This window comes from Gadus morhua, chromosome 18 (genome assembly GCF_902167405.1).
Source record: "Gadus morhua chromosome 18, gadMor3.0, whole genome shotgun sequence".
Lineage (NCBI taxonomy): Eukaryota > Metazoa > Chordata > Actinopteri > Gadiformes > Gadidae > Gadus > Gadus morhua.
In genome coordinates, this window is record NC_044065.1 from 17,308,252 (window position 1) to 17,328,748 (window position 20,497).

The following is a 20,497-nucleotide window of genomic DNA, read 5'->3' on the forward strand; positions in this document are numbered from 1 at the left end:
CACTTAAATCCCTTGAGGCGTTTGCGTGTTTAATCGTAAGTGTATAATCAGAAGCCGTGTGCTAGTCTTGAGAGCTAGCTCAGCGCAATGTACAAGTCATTGGGGATTGAGATTTTTTAAAATGAAACTGAGTTCTTCTTAAAGTGAAGGAGATTGATGGTTAAGAAATAGGTCAGGACATGACAGGAATGACTCTACTCTTAATGACAATGGATACATGATGGCTTCCCCGTTCCACAAACACACATAAACAACCACTATGAGAAAGAAAAGTTTAGGATGTTTTTTCTTGTTTCAGTTGCACTTTGGTGGTGTAAGTCATTCATCAACCTTCTTATCAAGCCCTGACGGAGTCAATGGATGTTGGTGTGTGTGTGTGTGTGTGTGTGTGTGTGTGTGTGTGTGTGTGTGTGTGTGTGTGTGTGTGTGTGTGTGTGTGTGTGTGTGTGTGTGTGCGTGTGTGTTCTATGTTTGTCACACTGTGGCCGACCTGGCTGGTGTATGACATCATGAGAACTGGACCTCAGATTAGGGGGGTGGGGGGGTGGTCCCAAAGGTTCTGGCTGTAATGGGTTCCAGGTTGCTCTCTCTCTCCTCTCTCTCTCTCTCTCTCTCTCTCTCTCTCTCTCTCTCTCTCTCTCTCTCTCTCTCTCTCTCTCTCTCTCTCTCTCTCTCTCTCTCTCTCTCTCTCTCTCTCTCTCTCTCTCTCTCTCTCTCTCTCTCTCTCTCTCTCTCTCTCTCTCTTTCCTCCCTTCTCTCCTGCGCTATAAGGCTCTGTCCGTTCTTACTCCTCGTTATTTGTTGGTATTTAATCTGTCCTATTGTTCCCTCACCTCCCTCTCTGTCTCTAGGTCTGTATCTGACACTCACTAACTCCCTTTGCCTCTGTCACTCTCAGTCTCTTTTACTGGCTCTCACTGTCAGTCTGTCTATACGTCTGTCCACACACACACACATGCACACGCACAAGCACACGCACACACAGTGGGGGTGATGAGTGTGAATCAGTGTTTGCTCGAAACAACTTCTTGTGAAATTCATCAAGGAATGAAGATAATCCTCCTGTTTCTTCCGCTCCTTTCATCTCTCCGCTCTTCTCCTTCGCTCTATTCCCTTTTCTTTCTCTTTTCCTCTGTTCCTCCTTCTATCAACCATCCATACCTTCCGTATCTCCTTGCTCCTTCTCCCCTCCTCCTCGCTCCTCTTTCATATTACACTTGTCAATATTTGCAGCGGATTATTAATCAAATGCTTGTCAGTGATAATTGCAATAATAAATTTTTTTAATGATAAAATCCAAAATCTGTTCTCGGCCGGAGATATTTACAAATACAACACAAGATTCTCGTTCTTACTGTTATCGTTATTTTTATCATCATTTTGATCGGAATGAAATGTTTATTAAAGGTCACCGTGGCAACCAGACATTTTGTTTTATTGTAGGCTCATCAAAATATCGAACCATGCGGTTTCCCTAAAAGTGTTATGTCGGAGGTGCTCGTTTTATTTTTCACTTACAAGCGCAGTTCTAGAATACATCTTTTACCGTTGTTATTTTATATTTTACCTTCATTGATACAGGAGATAAATCGTCTAACCCTGGCAGTTATTTTCTGGCACCGAGCCACGGACCAAAGAGAAAAGATCTGTGTGAGGAGAGAGAGTTTATTAAGAAAGTTCAGTCATAAAATAACAAAAGCTGTAGATATGGAGTAGAGGTTCCACGTGAACGGCAAAATGCAGTCATTTCTACCGTGCTTGTTCAGTGATAACAAGAGTAATCCCATCTCTCAGTATGCATTCTTTCCGTGTTCCCTGGCTTTGAATATGCAGATAATATTAGAAACATACTTTGTACCCTTATCAGTGTTTTCCTCCAGAGGTTCTTTGTTGAGGTTCTGTCCACTGCCCTGGACACGTTTCAATACCTCAGATAGATGTTAAAAGCAACGCATATTTATTGAAAAAGTTTATTAAGAAAACTTTGTAATTGTTGCTTAAAATAGGTACACCATCCTGTCAATTCAGGGATCTCAGGGAACGGGAGGGGATTTATATTGTTTTAAAAGCACGTATCCTCGATTTAGAAAGCTAACCTTTTCTAGACGCTATTTTTAATTAATTTTCATGTAATAGAATCATGCCAAGAAGAGGTGTCACTTCGAGTTCAGTTGGGTTCACAGCAGAACCTCTGATTTGTCAAATGATATCACACGTTTGATTGGCTCTCGGGTGGCTTGGCGGTTCATTTCCCAAAGCGCAGCGGAAGCTTGAGAGGGAACGCATGCGCCTGATTGGCCATCCAGCAACCGCTGACAATAAAAAATAACAAACGCTGAAAATAACAATGAATCAAGTCTCAAATGAGGGCCGTGAGGTGCTGTATATATAGATACCTCTATAGACCTAGAACGAACTAATAGAGTTTTATTGAGTGCACTGACAATGTTATTCATGGGTCATTTGTTTATCTTATTTGTTCTGTTTGTAGAATATGGCCACACACACACACACACACACACACACACACACACACACACACACACACACACACACACACACTTGCTTGCTCCAATCAATTTACAGACCATAACACAGCTCTTGGAACACACACACACACACACACACACACACACACACACACACCTCCCTCGCGGAGCATACACAAACAGATCGGCAGAGCAGTGATGGAGGCCAGACGTGGAGGCAGGAAAGGCAAACATTACCTTGTTTGAGACGCATAGCAGAGATTAGCGAGTCCGCCATCCCTCCAGCAGCATGCACACGCTGCACACCCGCACAGCCCTGCTCTGCTGAGAGGACCCTGAGGCTCTGGCTGGAACATTTACATTGGCACGCATGTAGTGTGTGTGTATGTGAGTGTGTGTGTGTGTGTTTATGTGTCTGTTTGAAAGTGTGTCGATCTTGTTCGTAAAAATTCACTAAAGTTGCAGTCGATGATCGATGATGGTTCATTAGACGGTTCATTTTGTAACGGGTACTTGAGTGCATTGTAGTTTGACTTAAACACCAATCACAGCAGGACCATGAAAAGCATCACGGTTAGGTCTGTAAACTCTAACCTATTGTGGACATGTGTGTGTCTTTGTGTTGTTGGCTTAGTTCAGGAGGTAGAGCTGGTTGACTTGTAACCGGAAGATTGCTTGTTCGATCCCTGTTCGGTGTCCTATCCCTGGCTGTCGTCGAGCTGGCTGTCGCCTTGCATGTTTGACTTCGCCGTCAATGTGTTTATGAAGGGTTGTAAGTCGCTTTGGATAAAAGTGTGGTTGTATTGGTGTTGGTTTCGGGTGTGTGTTTTATTAATGCTGCACATTCGTTGATAGTCTTGCTTGTGTACCAACACACCACTAGATGCCAGAGATGGCTCATAAAACACCTGTATTGAGGAGAGCTCCCCCCCTCCCGGTTTCCGAGGTGCAGTGAATCCAGCGCTCCCGGGGCCTTCTCGACACACTGGGTGGCCGGGGACCATGCTCAGTGGCGCTTTGACCTGTCACAGAGTCCATTAGCGCTGAGAGTGTTGGAGACATCCAGACCTGGAACACAATGCCATGGTCCTTCGGTCACTCTTCCTCCTTCTTCATCCCACCTTTTCTCTCCTTTCTCCTTTGAGTCAATAAGTCCTTTCTTTCTCTTCTTCTTCTCGTTATTCCTCCTTTCCTCCACCTCTTTCCCCCTTCCCCTCCCTTCCTCTCCTTTCTCGTCTGTTACTCTCTTAAAGGGGAATCGTCCCAGTCGGTTCTCTTCTGATATAAGAGAATTCTACCCGATATGCGTGTTGCGACATTTTACGGCGTCCGTGAAAAGTGTGCAGAAAAGCCCTTGCCGTTGGCATCGTTCCAGGATTTGTATTCTCCATTAGTTCACTTTGGATTAAGTTGATGATGAAGACCGGAATTATTGCGTATGAAAGCTTCTCTACTCTTCTATTCTATTCTCTTCTATTATATTTAACAATTATACGCCGAAGGCGAGGTGAATAGTGGGGAATAGCCCCCGAGATCAAAGTTTGAGGGGGCTATTCACAGAGCCTGAGGTGAATAATCGTTTTAGTATATGCTACACGTGAACACTAGAAGTAAAATAAAAATAAACAAGATAACACTTTATGACAGGATTTATTTGTTTTTATTAGCGGTTTATTTGTTTTTATGACCGTGACGAGAAGACCGTCACGCGACATTTTGCGATGAAAACAATATCCCGAGTATGAGATCGCAATCATGGGATACTGCCCAATATCCCGAGATAACGAACTAATCAAATGGCGCCATCTTAGGAGGTTCACGTGTAGCATATACTAATAGAAAATAGCCCATCGTGACGGTCTCCTTTAAACCTTCTCTTTCACTCCTCCTCTGCTCTGTGTTCTTTATTTCCCTCTTCCTCCGTTCTTTGCTTCCTTCTGGTTTTCATCCTTTCAATCCCCTCCTCTTCCCTTTCTCACCCCTTCTCCTTCTATGCCTTTCCCTGGTATTGTATCGATGGAAGCATTGTTTAAATGTTTTGTTTTGGGGGATATCGTGCTGTATTCTTTTCTTTCCATGTGCCCATTATCAATGGGTGTGTGGGAACCAGACAGACAGACGGACGGACCTGAAACCACCAACATGCCGTCCCATGGGTTTTTCTTGTGACATTTTCAAGGCTTTGGCAAGAACTCTGGGATATGATTCCATACCACGATTTTATTTAGTTTGATATATCACGATATTACAAACACTGTGGTGTACCACAAGGTTTTAGTCAGACAACCAACAAAGGCATAAATAAATGCCTGTATGTGCGAGCCATCAGGTTGTTTCTAGGAAATATATTCTCTTTCTGTTGGTAATTTACAAACATTGCTTAAGGAATATCTCGATAGACTTTATAATTCGGTCTAAATGTTGTCCTTAAACCCATTTCTACTGACTCTACTCCAGCATGAAGTGTTACTGGGCTAGGGGCCAGGACAGCAGTAACGCTGAACTCTCTCCCAGTGACCTCAAAGGTGAAAGGTCATCTGAAATGACCACACACATTCACATTCACCTTCACATACTGCTATATCAATGATGAAGACCATAATGCTTTTGATATCTGTACCCATGTACATAATATGCGGCACATTTCAAAGCAAATTAACAGAAGGAAACCGAGCTCTTGAAATGCAAGCAAGCACATGCACACACATGCACGCACACAAACACACACACGTGCACACATAGCCTTAGTAACCCTTTCGTCCGGTTTCTTAAAATAGACTAGGTTCAAATCTCTCGGTGTTTGTCTCAAGTTGGGCAACGTGTGTGTGCGTGTGTGTGTGTGTGTGTGTGTGTGTGTGTGTGTGTGTGTGTGTGTGTGTGTGTGTGTGTGTGTGTGTGTGTGTGTGTGTGTGTGTGTGTGTGTGCGCGCCTTGCATAACACACACACATAAGTACATTCACACACACAAGCACCCACCTGAGTCAACGTTTGGTGCTCTTGAAATACACGGCACACACACAGAAACACACACACAGACACACACACAAACAGGCTTTTTCACTTCGGCGTGTCAGAGACAGCTGTACTGTGTTGTGTCATGTGACCTTCATCATGTGACCTCTGTCTTGAAATACTGAATGATGTGCCGGGCAGTTAAAATACTTTGTGTGGGTTTTTAATGGTGTATGACTGTGTTGTTGTGCATGTGCATTTGCTTCCCTTTGGAGTGTGAGTGTGTCTCTATTTAAGCATGTGTGAGTGTATGTTTCAGTGTGGGTGTGTGTTTGTCTTCAAAAGTATGCATGATGTATGCGTTAGCTGTTATAGTGTGTGTGTATGTGTGTGCGTTTCACAGTGTGTGTGTGAGCGTGCGTATCCACATTCCAGTGTAAAGTCCATCAGACCTGAGCCCCTGTGTAGCGGGCCCCCTCAGCGGAGCCAGGGGCCCCCCTCAATAATCCCCCCCAGAATGAGGGGCTGTTGCCAGGCAGGGCTCAGCGGCACGCTCCCCTCACGGACGGGGCCGGCGCCGGCTCCATCTCTGTTTTGGTCGCCAGAATTCACACTAATGTGCGTGAGTGTGAGTCAGGCTGGTGAGTAAGGCCCCTGCCGCTGTCCGTCAGCCCCCCCGAGACTGAGGGGAACCACGGGGCTCAGGGGGTCGTCGCCCAGCCCCCAGTGGGCTGGGGGTACGGCCTCAGGCTCAGAGACTCAACAGGTGGACCGCCGGCATTAGGGGGATCGGACCCCTGCCATAGCCACTCGGCTGTCCCGTGGCTGAGATTCATACATTGCAGAGACATTTAGAGACATAGTTTATGCACATTCTCCATCACTACTTTCTTGGCTTGGTATTGGCCAAGAATTCTTTCCTCTATCTTATGCTTGTTTGGGGGGGAGAGGGAGGGAGGGGGGGAGAGAGAGATGGAGCGCGCTGCAATCCGGCGTGGAGATGGAGGCTATCGCCGTGCTGATCAGTTCAACGGCAACTCACTTCATAAGCTTCCTGTTTAAATGAATTGTCCACTGGCGAGCGTAGATTAACAAACACAAACACAGGGACGGGTTTCCTGCACAGGGCCTGGCTACTGTCGATGAGAGAGAGAGAGAGAGAGAGAGAGAGAGAGAGAGAGAGAGAGAGAGAGAGAGAGAGAGAGAGAGAGAGAGAGAGAGAGAGAGAGAGAGAGAGAGAGAGAGAGAGAGAGAGAGAGAGAGAGAGGAGAGAGAGAGAGAGAAGAGAGAGAGCTCAAATCAAAAGCTGTTTTTCGTAAAGATCTTTACACGAATAAACAGCAAACAAAAGACATGAAAGCATGTTTGCAACCAGTGGCTGAGACAAAGGAAGAATGAGTAATGAGACAATACGATTAATAAATAGATACAAGTAATAAACAAATACAAAACACGGCCCGAGTAAAAGGGAAACCATGAGGCAGGGCGAGATACAAGGAGCGACCGAAGGAGATAAATGGGAGGGAGAAAGAGGTCTGAGGGAGAAGAGGAGAGTGAAGGAGAGGCTAATGCGTCGTTGGAGGTGTTCACCTCCTTCCCTTCTCTCCCCTTCCTCCTTTTTAATATTTGTCTAATATACGTTAAATGATATATATTTTTGTGTTCACTCTGGAAAGTGTCATAGAAGACTCAGAGTACTTAGAAGAGCACTATATGAATCAAATGTCTTATTATTATTATTATTGTAAGAAAGGATGAGAAAAGATTCATAGAGGGATAAATGCAGCAAAGGACCAATCATAGGTAAAGTTCATATCAGGATGAAGGGAAAGGGGAAGAGGAGAGGCAGAAGATAAGGACCTGACCACGGGGTGGATCGTTAGTTGATCTCTTTCTTCCGAGATCCATTTTCCATTCCCGTCAACAGAAATGAAAACACAATTGTCATCGTCTCCCAAAGAATATTGCATTTTCATCAGACACGGTTTAAAGCTCCTCTCTCCCCCCCCCCCCCCCCCCCCTCTTCCCACCACCTGCAATCCTGCATCGACATCATTTCCTGTCCCCCAGTCCCTTCTCTGCAGCCCATTTACTCCACCGCCAAAGCCTTCCTCTAATGGCCCACCACCAGAATAAAAGCCATTTGTTGGGTTTGTCACAGGTCCTTACAGGAAGAGCGGAACTCTGATGTGCTCCCAAAACAACTCGCGGCTCGCCGGTCTCGGAAGTGCTTTTTGTCTTTGCTTCAAGAGTTTTTTTCTTTTGGTACGGATTTGAACCAAACTTTGTACAATGGTGGCTCATTGTCTAAAGAAGCCGACCTTTCAAGCCAATTGGCAAAAATACATTTTAGATGTTTAACTTTTATTGGGTTTGCACTCATGCAAGAGCATGGACAGGAATATGTCACGTAAATGATACATACTGCGATTAGTTCCTCAATATTTTCCATACAGACACATATTACACATCAAACTGTCATGCTCAACAAATTTCTTATATTTTCCAAGAAATATCTTCCACATGACACACACACCACACACACACACACACACCCACACGCACACGCACACGCGCACACACACACACACACATAAAACACTTATCTTGGCTGTTTCTAATCTGAAGTGTCCCTTGTCCTACAGGTATTGAAAAATGTGCAGCCCTTAGAGGAGCACCACCTTCTCCACCCCGCCAGGAAACTGCTGCTGGCCTGCCCTGGCTGCAGGCCTCCTCGTGGGGCTAGGCCATCACCTGAGCTCCCAGGCCTGGGCCTCGGCTCCACGTTAGGCCCAGAAGAGTCGCCCAGGTCAGTGGTCTTGTTGTAGTTGTGGTTGCTTTAACCAATGAGCTGCTCCTTGAATGTACACACCTATACATTGACACACAGCTACAATGATGATTATTCTTCCATCACACTACAGAATAAACTCCACTTCTGCCACTTTGTCTTTAATATTTTAGATACAATTTGTAGAACACACAATTTGTAGAACACATGAGGCACATTTCTCCTCCCAGCCTTGACATGCACTGTGGGGTCTACTTCACTTCCACTGAGACTGAGGCTCATGTAATAGGAGTCATCGTGTGTGTGTGTGTGTGTGTCAGGTGGTACCGTGCGGTGGGCCAGCACACGGCGTTGAGCAGCCTGCTGGGTGGAGCGCTGCTGGAGGCCACGTCCGCCCTGTGCTCTCGCTCCTCCACCTCCTCCTCCTCCTCCTCCTTCAGCTCCTCCTCTTCCTCATCCAGCCCCACGGCCCTGGGGTGCAGCACCCACATCATGCTCAAAGGTAGGGAGCACTTGGGGGGCCTGTGTGTGTGTGTGTGTGTGTGTGTGTGTGTGTGTGTGTGTGTGTGTGTGTGTGTGTGTGTGTGTGTGTGTGTGTGTGTGTGTGTGTGTGTGGTGTGTGTGTGTATCTCTGAACCTGTACGCACATGTATTTGTGTGTGGGTTTGTTTCTACATTTGTGTTTTTTTCAGCTTTCTATTTTCAACATTATTTCAACTTTACAGCACACAGCTTTATTGATTTTGAAATTGCTGTACAAACAAGTTATTTCATTAATATAATTCCGTAACGAGTAATCAACATAGTGTTATCATCAATGTGTACAGCAGCGAAAACAGCCGTTGGATTTGTAATTTGTTGGTTCAATCTGGTGCCAGGTGAATGATGTCACTCCCTGTACTGATAACAGTGATATCAGCCGGCCAATCACAACCGCTATGTCTCTTTGAATGAGTGACATTGTGACGGCTCAACGCGAGCGCTCCCCCACTCAGTAATTCCCGCTCTTTGTTCTTGAACTTTACCCCGGAATGTGTGTACTTAACGTCACGCTTTGATTTATCAGTCAATGTTTCTCCGACATGAGTCGGCAGGGGTAACATTGTCTGGAGAGTTTAGTCAAAGCAAAGAGAAAGAATCGTGTGGAAACTCACGCCATTCTCTCCTATTTGGTTTATATTTTTCAGTTTGATATTTTTCAGTTCATACTTTCCTGGTGATCACCTCCAGTGGATCATTTTCCCCTGACACTTCTCAGTTGATATTTCTTTTGTAACTAAGGGATTGTGAATCCCCGGAGAGGCCTTGGAGTAGAGGGATGGAGAGATAGAGGGATGGACGAGGGCCAGCTCTGTGTGTTTCTCATCAGCGTTCTGGTGGCCTCGTCTGCTCTCGTGACTCAAGTGACTGCCTGTGTTTTTCTCTAGCTTTCTTCTTTTTTTTGGTTCATTTCCTGACATCTTTTCAATCAGTCATCAACCTCACACACACACACACACACACACACACACACACACACACACACACCACACACACACACACACACACACCACACACACACACACACACACACACACACACACACACACACACACGGTTCTGACATTCGGTTTTAGCAGACAAGCTGACGACGTTGTCTGTCTTTTTCAGGAGAAATTATATTCACTGGTACAAATATATGGTTTGTTATGTATATCTTTGTGCTGTTTGTTTGACCCTGCTTCTTGAGGGAGAAAGGGGTATTAGAATAATGCTTTCCTTCACATTTCTATATCTTTCTTTCCTCTCCTGCCTCCTCTTTCTTTCTTCTTTGAATAAGGACATGTCCGTTCTTCTGTTCTTACGTTCTGTGTAGTTCTGATTAGGAGTCGCAGCAACATGTGTTTGCCAGTTTCCGCCGGGCTCAGGCCTGCGTGATGACATCATTGTTGTAGTTGCCTGTCAATTATATTAAATTGGTCTCAACTTATCTAGGAAACCTTTGTTTCTGGTAAGCTGCCCCCTCTCTCTGTATCTCTCAACTCCTATGGTTGTTTAACAATTCTGCTGCCAGCATTTTGCATGCGTGTGTGATTCAGTCCATTATCTACTGGCTCTGTACACACACACGCACACACACGCACACGCACATGCACACACACACACACACACACACACACACACACACACACGCGCACGCACATGCACACGCACGTACACACACGCACATACGTAGGGACACACACACTCTGAGCCTGTCTATATCTGTGTGGGTGACTGAATTCATTAAGTGGGATGAACTCCACCTGCCTCTCTGCCGGGAACCAAGCGGCCGTCAAACCCAGATAACTCTGCAACTCACTCCTCCCCAACACACTCCCCACGGTCCCCTGGGGGGCCAAGACGTGTTGGAGTCCACCGTTTGATGTCTACCATAAAGTCAGCAGCCCTTTAAACAGGCACCTCACCTTGGGAAAGGAGATGGATAGAAGATAGAGGAAGATGCCCTTTATTGGATCTCTGTTATTAAACACATCCATAACTTCCCAGGAGCTGAGGGCCGCCATACAGGGCATAGGCCCGGGGACAAACCCCCGTTTTCAGTCTAGAATATGAGTTTATTGGCTAGGTAACGGCCCACTTAGAAAGAAACAAATAAAGGGGGTTTTAACAGTTGTGTGCGTCTCCGTTCAGTCTGGGAGAGCGTATCAGTTTCCATTGAGGACAGTTCAATTGTATCAGGGGCCATTTTGTTATAACGGCCTTGGCAGGGGATGGTTATTGTTCTATGACCATATATGGTGATAGTTCCTCTGGCTTTTGTTTCACTGGTTTCTGCGGCGCTTCAAAGAAATGGGATTTCTTTGTTTTTATTAATTATTTGTCTTTTGTGGGGGCTTCGATCAGAGTTATCACAAGCTTTTCCTTTTTAATTTCAAAATCACAGGTTATCCACAGGATATCATAGAAGAACATAACCCCTGACCTAGCATTACCTAGTTTACCTAGTTAGGTCAAGCGGTTATGCTACTATGCTAAACTCTACTGTGGATATGGGTCATGGCCCCGTGCTGTGCGTTGCACAAATGCACCGCACAGACTGGTGCAACGCATGCACACCATCCGCATGTGTGTCGCATGTATTTCTAACCGTATCAATGTACCCACAATGCACGCAGGCCTGGCACAAATGCTGCGCATACATGAACGTGCACGTGAGTGTGTGCACGCTGACTGGAAGCCGTGTGTGTGTGTGTGTGTGTGTGTGTGTGTGTGTGTGTGTGTGTGTGTGTGTGTGTGTGTGTGTGTGCACGAGGCCGTGTGGGCCAAATGCTTTAGCGGATTAGGGGTGGAATCCCGGGGTATTTTGAGGGTTTTAACGTTGCTAGTGTGCACCAGAATGCTTTCCCAACATGCCTTTGGGTTCAGCGTGCACGGTTACGTGCACCGTTATGGCAAAAAAACAAATACACACCATCATTGTTCAGCGTGCACGCTGAACAATGATGGTGTGCATGTGTTTTTTACGGGGAAACGCTTGAGTCCCGTAAAGCAGGGGAAGTTTGTCGGAGGTGAGAGACGACCGGATTGGTTGTCAACAGACGTGTACTGGGCAGGTCAGAGGTCAAGGAGATGCGGCAGTAGGGGAGTGAGAGGAAGGGTTTGTATAGAGGTGGTGTGTGTGTGTGTGTTTCTGTCTGTGTGTGTTGGAACAGTGACTCCTGTTTGTTCGGGGTCGGTCAGCTGGACCTCATATTTCAATAAATACTTTTTGTGTGTGTGTGTGTGTGTGTGTGTGTGTGTGTGTGTGTGTGTGTGTGTGTGTGTGTGTGTGTGTGTGTGTGTGTGTGGTGTGTGTGTGTGTGTGTGTGTGGTGTGTGTGAATGTGTTTCTAGGAACTGTTCATACATGTAATCCTCATATTCCTTCCTTATCCCTGGTTTTCATTATGAGATCATGCTGTTACAGATATTTTACTGAAACGTAACCCTCTCAATCCTAAACTTGACCATAACCATAACTTTAACCTTCCATCTAATACCTAAACTTAACCATCTCAAAGAATACTTCAACTTCACAATTTAAAAATTAGGCCTCAATTGACAATTTCTAATGCATTTCTAAAATATGAAAAAAAGCATTTCTAAAATATCAGTTAGAGATTGCTTCCTTTTTCCCACAAAGCATTGCCCTGAGGAGGCGGGAGTAACTGCCCCACACCAATCTATTCTTCAAAGGAGATTATTTATACTGTGTGTCATTTACACACATTTCCATTTCCATGAATATATGTGTGTGTCTGTGTGTGTATGCATATGTGTGTTCATGCATTAGTTTGCTTGTGTGGGTTTCAAGGATCAAACATTGTGTGTGTGCACGTGCATGCTGTGTGCACGTGTGAATGCAGCTGGGCGGTCTAACTGTAGCATATAGGGTTGTGAGAGGAAGAGAAGAGAGAGAGAAGAGAGAGAGAGAGAGGAGAGGAGAGAGAGAGAGGAGAGAGAGAAGAGAGAGAGAGAGAGAGAGAGAGAGAGAGAGAGAGAGAGAGAGAGAGAGAGAGAGAGAGAGAGAGAGAGAGAGAGAAATTGATTGAGGAAGTGGGAGGTAGGAGAGGGGAGGGCAATAGAGGTACCAACTATGGGAGAGAGAGAGCGGAGAGGAAGGGAGAGAGCAGTACAAACTGAGTGAGAGAGACTTGAGGGTAAGGGAGAGAGGTACAAAGAGAGTATTAGAGAGAGAGGGTGAAGGTCTCTTAGATAACATGGGAGACAGAAATTATTGAGACATACAGGATACAGGTAGAGAGAGAGAGAGAGATACAGAAATTATTGAGACATACAGGTTCAGGAAGGGCGAGACAGAAATTATTGAGAGAGAGAGAGAAGAGAGAGAGAGAGAGAGAGGGAGGCTGCTAGAGACAGCACAGTGCTTGGATCAGGGGGGAGAAGGTGTGGGTGTGTGTATGTGTGGGGAGGCGGGGGGGGGGGGGGGGGGGGTGTCGGCTGAAATGTGTCTCCCCGGTTCCCTCTCTCGCGCTGGCCGTTGTGCGATCTCCCAGTTCCAAGAGCGGTCTACCGCTGACCGGACCACTTGGACTTAATCTGCGAGGGAGACATGATGAAGCCCTCCCACAGAGACCAAGACCTCAAGCTCGGCAGTGAGTAACCCCTGCCCCCCCCCCCTCCCCCCCCCCCCCCCTGTAGCCTCGTCTTCAACACTCTATCTCCGCTACTGCCCGACAGAGAGGGGGCTAAAGGGGAGAAACCTCATTGGGAGCAGCGGTGTCTGCTTTCCAGATGACAGGGGTTAAAGTTAGCCGTGTGTGTGTGGCTGCGTCGTGTGTGTTGTGTGCGTGCTGTACTCTAGCGTGCGTTAAGTTGTCTCCACCCCTCGGGGGAGTCGGACATGTGTGAGCTGTGCAGATCGGGGTCTGTGTGTGTGCGATGTGTGTGTGGTGTGGGCTGTGTGTTTTCTCTGCGGACTGGACGGCGAGCCGGGTCCCGCGGCCGGCGTGTGGAGGCTGAGAGCTAGCCGTGTGTGTGTGTGTGTGTGTGTGTAACCGAGCGACTGAGCGCCTGAGGCTGGGATGTGTGGTTGTGAACGTGTCTCAAGCAGGCTGAAGTTTGACAGAGAGTCGGTTGGGGGGGGTTCCAACACGACCAACACAACAAAACTGAGATCACGGCTCGTTTTTTGAATTTGACGTTGTAAATGTGAAAGTGGAATCGCAGTCTGTCTGGCTCTGTTTCCGTTTTTTCCCCCCCCAGCTATCTTTCAAACTGAGACCTGCCGACGTCTCGCGTTAAAACATTTCACAGGTTTGTGTTGTGCAACGTAAAAGAAGGAAGGGATGGTGGGGTGATGTCAACACAGTTTTCTGCATTTGTTTTGTTTTGACGTGAGGGTCTTCTCCCCTACAATGTGTCTGTTCCATTCTTGGTCCGTGGGGTCGAAGGAACATGTGGTGCATTTGTGTTCTTTGATGCCTGTTGATCCGTGCTCTTAGTACCACGACAGGGGATTTATGTAGTCCAGGATAAACTCTGCGTGCGAGTGTGTTTTCTGTTTGTGTGGTGTGCGATTAGTTAGATATTTCAGGTTCAATTTCTGGTCCATTTCCTGCCGTCTTTTCAATCAGTCATCAACCTCAGACAAACATATGCACACACACAGACACACACACCAAATTCTGTGTGTTTGAGTAAGCTTGTTAGTGAATACTCTCATTGCTTGCTTGTTGTTGGTTCATTGCTTAAGGATGTGTGTGTGTGTGTGTGTGTGTGTGTGGTGTGTGTGTGTGTGTGTGTGTGTGTGTGTGGTGTGTGTGTGTGTGTGTGTGCACACGCATGCGTGTTCTCTGGTCTCCTGATATTAATCACTACATGTATTAATCCTTTCACACTTTCTTCTTGATGTGAACTGGATAATAATAATAATGAATTAGTGATTCCACCACATTCTATATCCAAGGTAGTAAAACATGTGAAAACGATAGCATGAACAGCTTCTATTTAATTAGAATATAAAAAAATAAATAATAATAATGTTTCCAATGAAATGTAACAGACAGTACATCCAGCGCTGTTTCCAGCGCTGTTTGTGCTGCACCTGCCTCACTGCTTTAAACAAGCCTATTTTGTGTGTGTGTGCTTGGGTTTGTGGGTGTGTGTGGCATGCATGTGAGCATATGCATATGTGTGTTGGTGCGTGTGTGTGTAGGACCTGTATTAAAGAGGTCTCCTGTGGGCCGTGTATCCTGTGTTCGTCCAGAGTAAAGTGTGTGAGACCCAGAGACGAGGTGCGTTTATGCCGCTCAAAATCACAGCGCCATTAAAGGGGTAGTAAAGGTAAAATCAGCTTTTGATTTGATCTCAGTGTCCGAATTCGAGCTGAAATAGGGGGTTCATCACTTGCACTATAGAGAGGTGCACACACACACACACACACACACACACACACACACACACACACACACACACACACACACACACACACACACACACACACAGAGAGACAAGCACGCATGAAAGCACACACGAGCGCGCACGCACACACACTAACACACACTGGGATGAGCACACGGACACTCGCATAAACCCACACACTTGAGGATGCGCACACACATACACACAAACACATGCATTAGGACACACACAAACACAGAAATTCTGATGTGCATACACAGGCACACGCAAGCACTCTATCTCGGCCTCTCTCTCCTTCTTAAACAGACCACACCACACTATCGCTCTTTCTCTCACTGTCATCCTTCCATCTCACCCTCGTACATGCTCTCTGACACGCACACACACGCACGCACGCACACGCACGCACGCACGCGCGCATGCACGCGCGCGCGCACACACCGAGGCTTTGTAGTGCATGCAGATGGGTCATGGTCATGCATAAAGATGAGTGCTGAAGCACGCGTGCACATGCATCCAGGTTGGCCCCAAGTGGACGCTAAGCGTTTCCCTTCCTCTCACCTAGCAGATCCCTGTCTCTCTCACTAGCAGGGAGCCGTCAACTTCCCAACAGGACAACACACATTCAACAACCATAGCTTTATTCATTAAGAAGCAGATTCCAAAAGAAGTGAAAGTCAAAGAAGGGAAAGTCTCCCTCTACGATGCAGTCTGAACGTCTCCACTGAGTAACGAGTTAAGAATGAAGAGAGATTACCTATCCGTTGGAGAAGTTCAAATGAGATTAACAATAAATTGCCATAAAAAAAGAACACTTGAGTAAATTAAGAGAAGACTTTAATGATGATGAATGTCGGCCTGATTGTTTGACCGGGCGTAAGGATGACTCACAGCGTTTTATAGCCGGGAGTGGAGCAACACGTCTGGGGTGCACGGGCCTTATCTGCCCGGGCTGCAGACCCAGTCATGAAGCTCTTAACTCCCACATCTCGCTTGATCCAAGACAGCAACTAGACACTCAGAAAGGTGGGGGGGATCCAAAAGGTCCCAGTCCAAATGGTACTAGGTTCAAACCCCAATGTCCGCCTACCATCCATGAGCAAGATGCCCTGATATATGAACGTAGGAATGAATCTATCTGAATTCACTCAATCTAAAGTCGCTTAGGTCAGCTCGATGACTATTGCGACTAGTGAATGGATAAGATAGAGGGCATCAATCCACTCCACTCTCTGTCTGCCCTTGTGCATATCCTTGTGCAGATATTGTGATTGGTACTTCCTCCATTATCTCGCTGTCCTCAGCGGATGTCTGTTGCGTCATGTGGTCTCCGCTTGAAGGCTGGAGAATACATTGAGGGTTAATGAACCGCCGTTTGAATATTTGGTTATTATGACCGTATTTTAAAGGCTGGCTGATCTCCATATCAAAGGAGGAACTTGTCTTGAACAGATGATGGGGTTTGGGGGTGGGGGGGGCAGGCGTTCTGTGTGAAGATAGTGGCAGCGTTTGAGGCCGTGTGATATGATTCCGAATTATGAACAGCCCCTTTCTTCACACAGAATTCTCGCTCTGCGCCTCGGCCTCTAAGTCCATAAGCGTGTGCAGTGAGGTGTAAACACAGGATTTAAACTTGTGGATTTGTTTTGTTTGTGGACACTGTTGGAGAATACAGCCAGTGCAGTTTGTATGCGCTTGTTTTGGTTGAACGACGCAAAGATAAAGCTGCCGAACGCTCGCTTGGGATATAGTGGGTGTCAATGGAGGGCCAACTGCCTTCCACCGCCAGAGAAGGTGAGTCAAACAAAAATGCCAGCGTATTTACATCTCGTCATAGACCGTGTCAACAATTAACCTGGGGTCTTAACAAACCGGCCGAATCCTTGAAGACACACACTCACACATGTGCACACACACCGCAAGTTCATTACAGGAGACGGGGGGCCGGATCTATAAATCAAAGTGTGTAAATAAGCGTGTTTTTTTTCTGCCTGTTGAGCGGTTACTTGTTACCATGGTTACCTGTAGCACATCTCAAGGGTTGCCCAGTACATTATGAAGTGTGTGTGCACATTTTAAAGGGAGTGTGTGTGTGTGTGTATCTGTTTGCATTTGAGGGAGTGTGTGTATGTATGTTTGAGGGAGGGAGTGTGCGTGTGTGCGTGTGTGTGTGTGTGTGTGTGTGTGTTTGCCTATATGTAGTGTGACAGTTGACAATAAGCAGAAGGAGTGTGTCCAATGCCTGGTATTTCATCATTTCCATTGTATGTTTTCCAGACCTGTGGGTATTCAACTGGCTAGTACCCAGAACAAATTACTCATAGCCCTCGATCGGCTTTATCTTCTAAAAAGTCAAAATAGTTAAAAGCGCAACCAAATGTTTTGAAGGGATTTCAATTTTTTTCTGTGTCCGTCTTGTTTTCTGTGCAATTGCGTTGGGGATTGATATCTACATTTTCTTACTCAGAGATATCAGCCTACCTCAGACAGCACTCCACAACCATTGCGTCAGCATTCAACCCGGTTAGAACACTGACTTATTCTGTAGTTCAAACTTATCATTGCCATTATTTATATTTATTTCTCTGTCGCACTAGAGATATCTACAAGCTCATTTTCATCTGTAGTCCCTTAGCGGGCGTAGTTGATACGAAGCACTGCACCAATACATGAGGCATACAGAGGAACCATACAATCAAACAAAGTGCCAGGAAGTGCCATACTATTGCAAAACTCAATGCACTTACATTTCCTATGGTTAACCAGATATATGGAAGGCCACTTGCTCCACAGCAGAACACACTTCTGCCTGCCTTTTATAGTTGATTAAGTCAATTGGATCGAGAGCCGATTGAGAGATGGTGAACTTGGATCATAACTGGGAGGTTGCATGGCAGACAGGGCGATGCCTGACTTTCCAGAAGAGTTTCAATACAGCCTCTCTGAAAGGTTGTTTTTTTCCCCGGAGGATCAGAAATTATTAACTTATTTGAAATGTTAATAAATAAATAAATAAATATCTATTTATATCAAATGAAAATCAAATATAAACAAACCATGTAAATGTCATTTTTTTTATTCCCCCCCCCCCTTAGAGCGCCAGGTCTCCGGCAGCACGACGGGGGGCAGCGGGGGCGTCGGCGTGGCGACGCCGGCCCCTGTGGTAGCGGGGGCCATCAGCAGGGAGCTGTCAGACCTGCGGTCCCTGGCCCAGTTCCCCGAAGAGATCGCCTGCATCCTGACCCAGCAGGAGCAGGAGCTGTACCAGAGGGTGAGGGCCCCGGGGCCCCCTGCCCGATTACACCGCCTGGAGACACTCAAAATATTCAAATATATTCAAATATATTTTTGCACCTGAGAACAGACGCAACATAATTTAGTTCAGAGACACGTGAAAGATGATATTTTGGTCGTAATTATGTCAAAGCCATCTCTTTCATTGCTCTCTGGTCAACTTGTCAAAACCGTTGAGGTTCAGTGTGGAGACACATATTATTTATATTTATTGAAAGTCCAAACTTTGAACTCTGAAAAACGTGTATATATATATATATATATATATATATATATATATATATAGATAGAACAATTTTATCTATATTTATTTATATTTTATATACATGATTAAATGCTCGATTAAATACTCGAGTGTAGTGTCTTCATCCGTTGTTAATTCATTTGAATTCGATGCATAATAATACGTTGGTGGCCTGAGTCACTCCAGCAGCACTGGGGGCCGGACGTCCTCTGTGTGTGTGTGTGTGTGTGTGTGTGTGTGTGTGTGTGTGTGTGTGTGTGTGTGTGTGTGTGTGTGTGTGTGTGTGTGTGTGTGTGTGTGTGTGTGTGTGTGTGTGTGTGTGTGTGTGTGTGTGTGCGCATCAATACTAATAACATTTCAGAATGAAATGGATAATTAGATACAATAACGTGGAACGATCAAGCAAATGAAATAGTGCAACGATAAACTCGAATAATCCTAGACGGGAAACACGGGCGTCACAGCACAGAATTGCAGGACGGTAAAATAATTACAGCTTACTGCTAACTGCTGTATTTACTGCTGTTAGTTGGGCTAGTCGTCTCGTGTTTTTCACCTTTCGTTGGTAGCTCAGTAGCCAGCGTGCTTATAAGGTTGGTGTGGACAAGGGCTTCTGAATATGTGTTTTCCTTGGATTTTGGCACAAGGGATTATAACATCTGATCCTGTGTATTAATGAAAAAGAAATATACAAACATTGAAAAGAGCATGCAAAACATATCTTCCTATACACTACATGAGTATAGACAGGCAATGAAGTGTAGAGCCAGACGCTGCCGCCTATATTCAACTCCTCCTGGGTTCACATACCCCCACAAGGGTTCAGATCTCACAGTCTATGCACCCCCCCCCCCCCCCCCCCCCAATGCCTATTAGGTTACATCCTTGGCCATAACTCATCCTATAACCAGTCTTGTTATGCACGCACAACACAAACACACATTTGCACTCACAAATCCACCAACTGATACGCAACCAACACTGTGCTGTAGTCGATGAGTTCAATAAAAGGGTTAAATAAAGCTCAGGTTGACTGAACCGCCCCACATTTAGACTGGGGGTTGTATAAGGACACCTTCCATCATTAATGGATCCATTAATGAATCCATTAATGATTCCATGCGTCCATCATTGGTTCATTCATTTATCCGATCCCCATTCCTCCAGGTGTTTCCGCTGGACTACCTGTGTTTCCTGACCCGGGATCTGGGGGGTACTGAGGGTCAGACCAAGCGTCACCCCAGCCTCAAGGCCTCCCTGTCGGGCCCGCCCTCCTCTACCCACAATGCTCAGCGACGCAACGCCGTGGAGGACCTGGTGGCCCGCTTCAACGAGGTGAGGGCGGGGGAATGAGTGTGTATCCATATGGTATTGGATTATATTTAAACAATTTATTCATTATTTTCATATTTTTCATACTTCTATGTGCTTGGGAAATGGAAATGTACATTACCCATACCAAGCATTTGTATTTTTGTATTTCTATTTGAGCACGAGAGTGAGGGGAAAGAGCATCATCTGAAGATGAGCTCGTATCTAAACCTCATTCTAGATTGCTTCAGGGTAGGAGAGATGTCTGTAATATGTCAATCAATAATAATTAGAGCTGTCAAGCGATTAAAATATTTAATCGTGATTAATCGCATTAATGTCATAGTTAACTCACGATTAATCGCAATTAATCACAAATTATTTTTCTATGCTAAATATCCCTTGATTTTTTTGTCCCATAATTCTTCTCATTTTAATTCTCTTATCAACATGGTAAAGTGCATCGGCTTGCCTTGTGCAAATGATTTTTTATTGATAACAACATTGGCA

The 20,497-nt window shown here is 45.7% G+C and overlaps 1 protein-coding gene across 9 annotated transcripts in view; it reads left to right on the forward strand.

The window, feature by feature from the left end:
• Positions 1-20,497, forward strand: part of plce1 (phospholipase C, epsilon 1) — an 86,173-nt gene that overhangs the window by 25,580 nt on the left and 40,096 nt on the right. For 8 of the 9 annotated variants that reach the window (XR_003973825.1, XM_030339913.1, XM_030339907.1 and 5 more), the window contains 4 exons: positions 8,088-8,251; positions 8,554-8,735; positions 18,234-18,409; positions 19,844-20,011. Coding sequence is in view for 8 of the 9 variants with exons in the window: in XM_030339913.1 (XP_030195773.1) it covers positions 8,088-8,251; positions 8,554-8,735; positions 18,234-18,409; positions 19,844-20,011 (690 nt within the window). In the remaining variant the exon portion in view is untranslated. Of the gene's footprint in view, positions 1-8,087; positions 8,252-8,553; positions 8,736-13,186; positions 13,371-18,233; positions 18,410-19,843; positions 20,012-20,497 lie in introns of those variants that run through there. The other variant, XM_030339914.1, reaches the window with a different exon arrangement.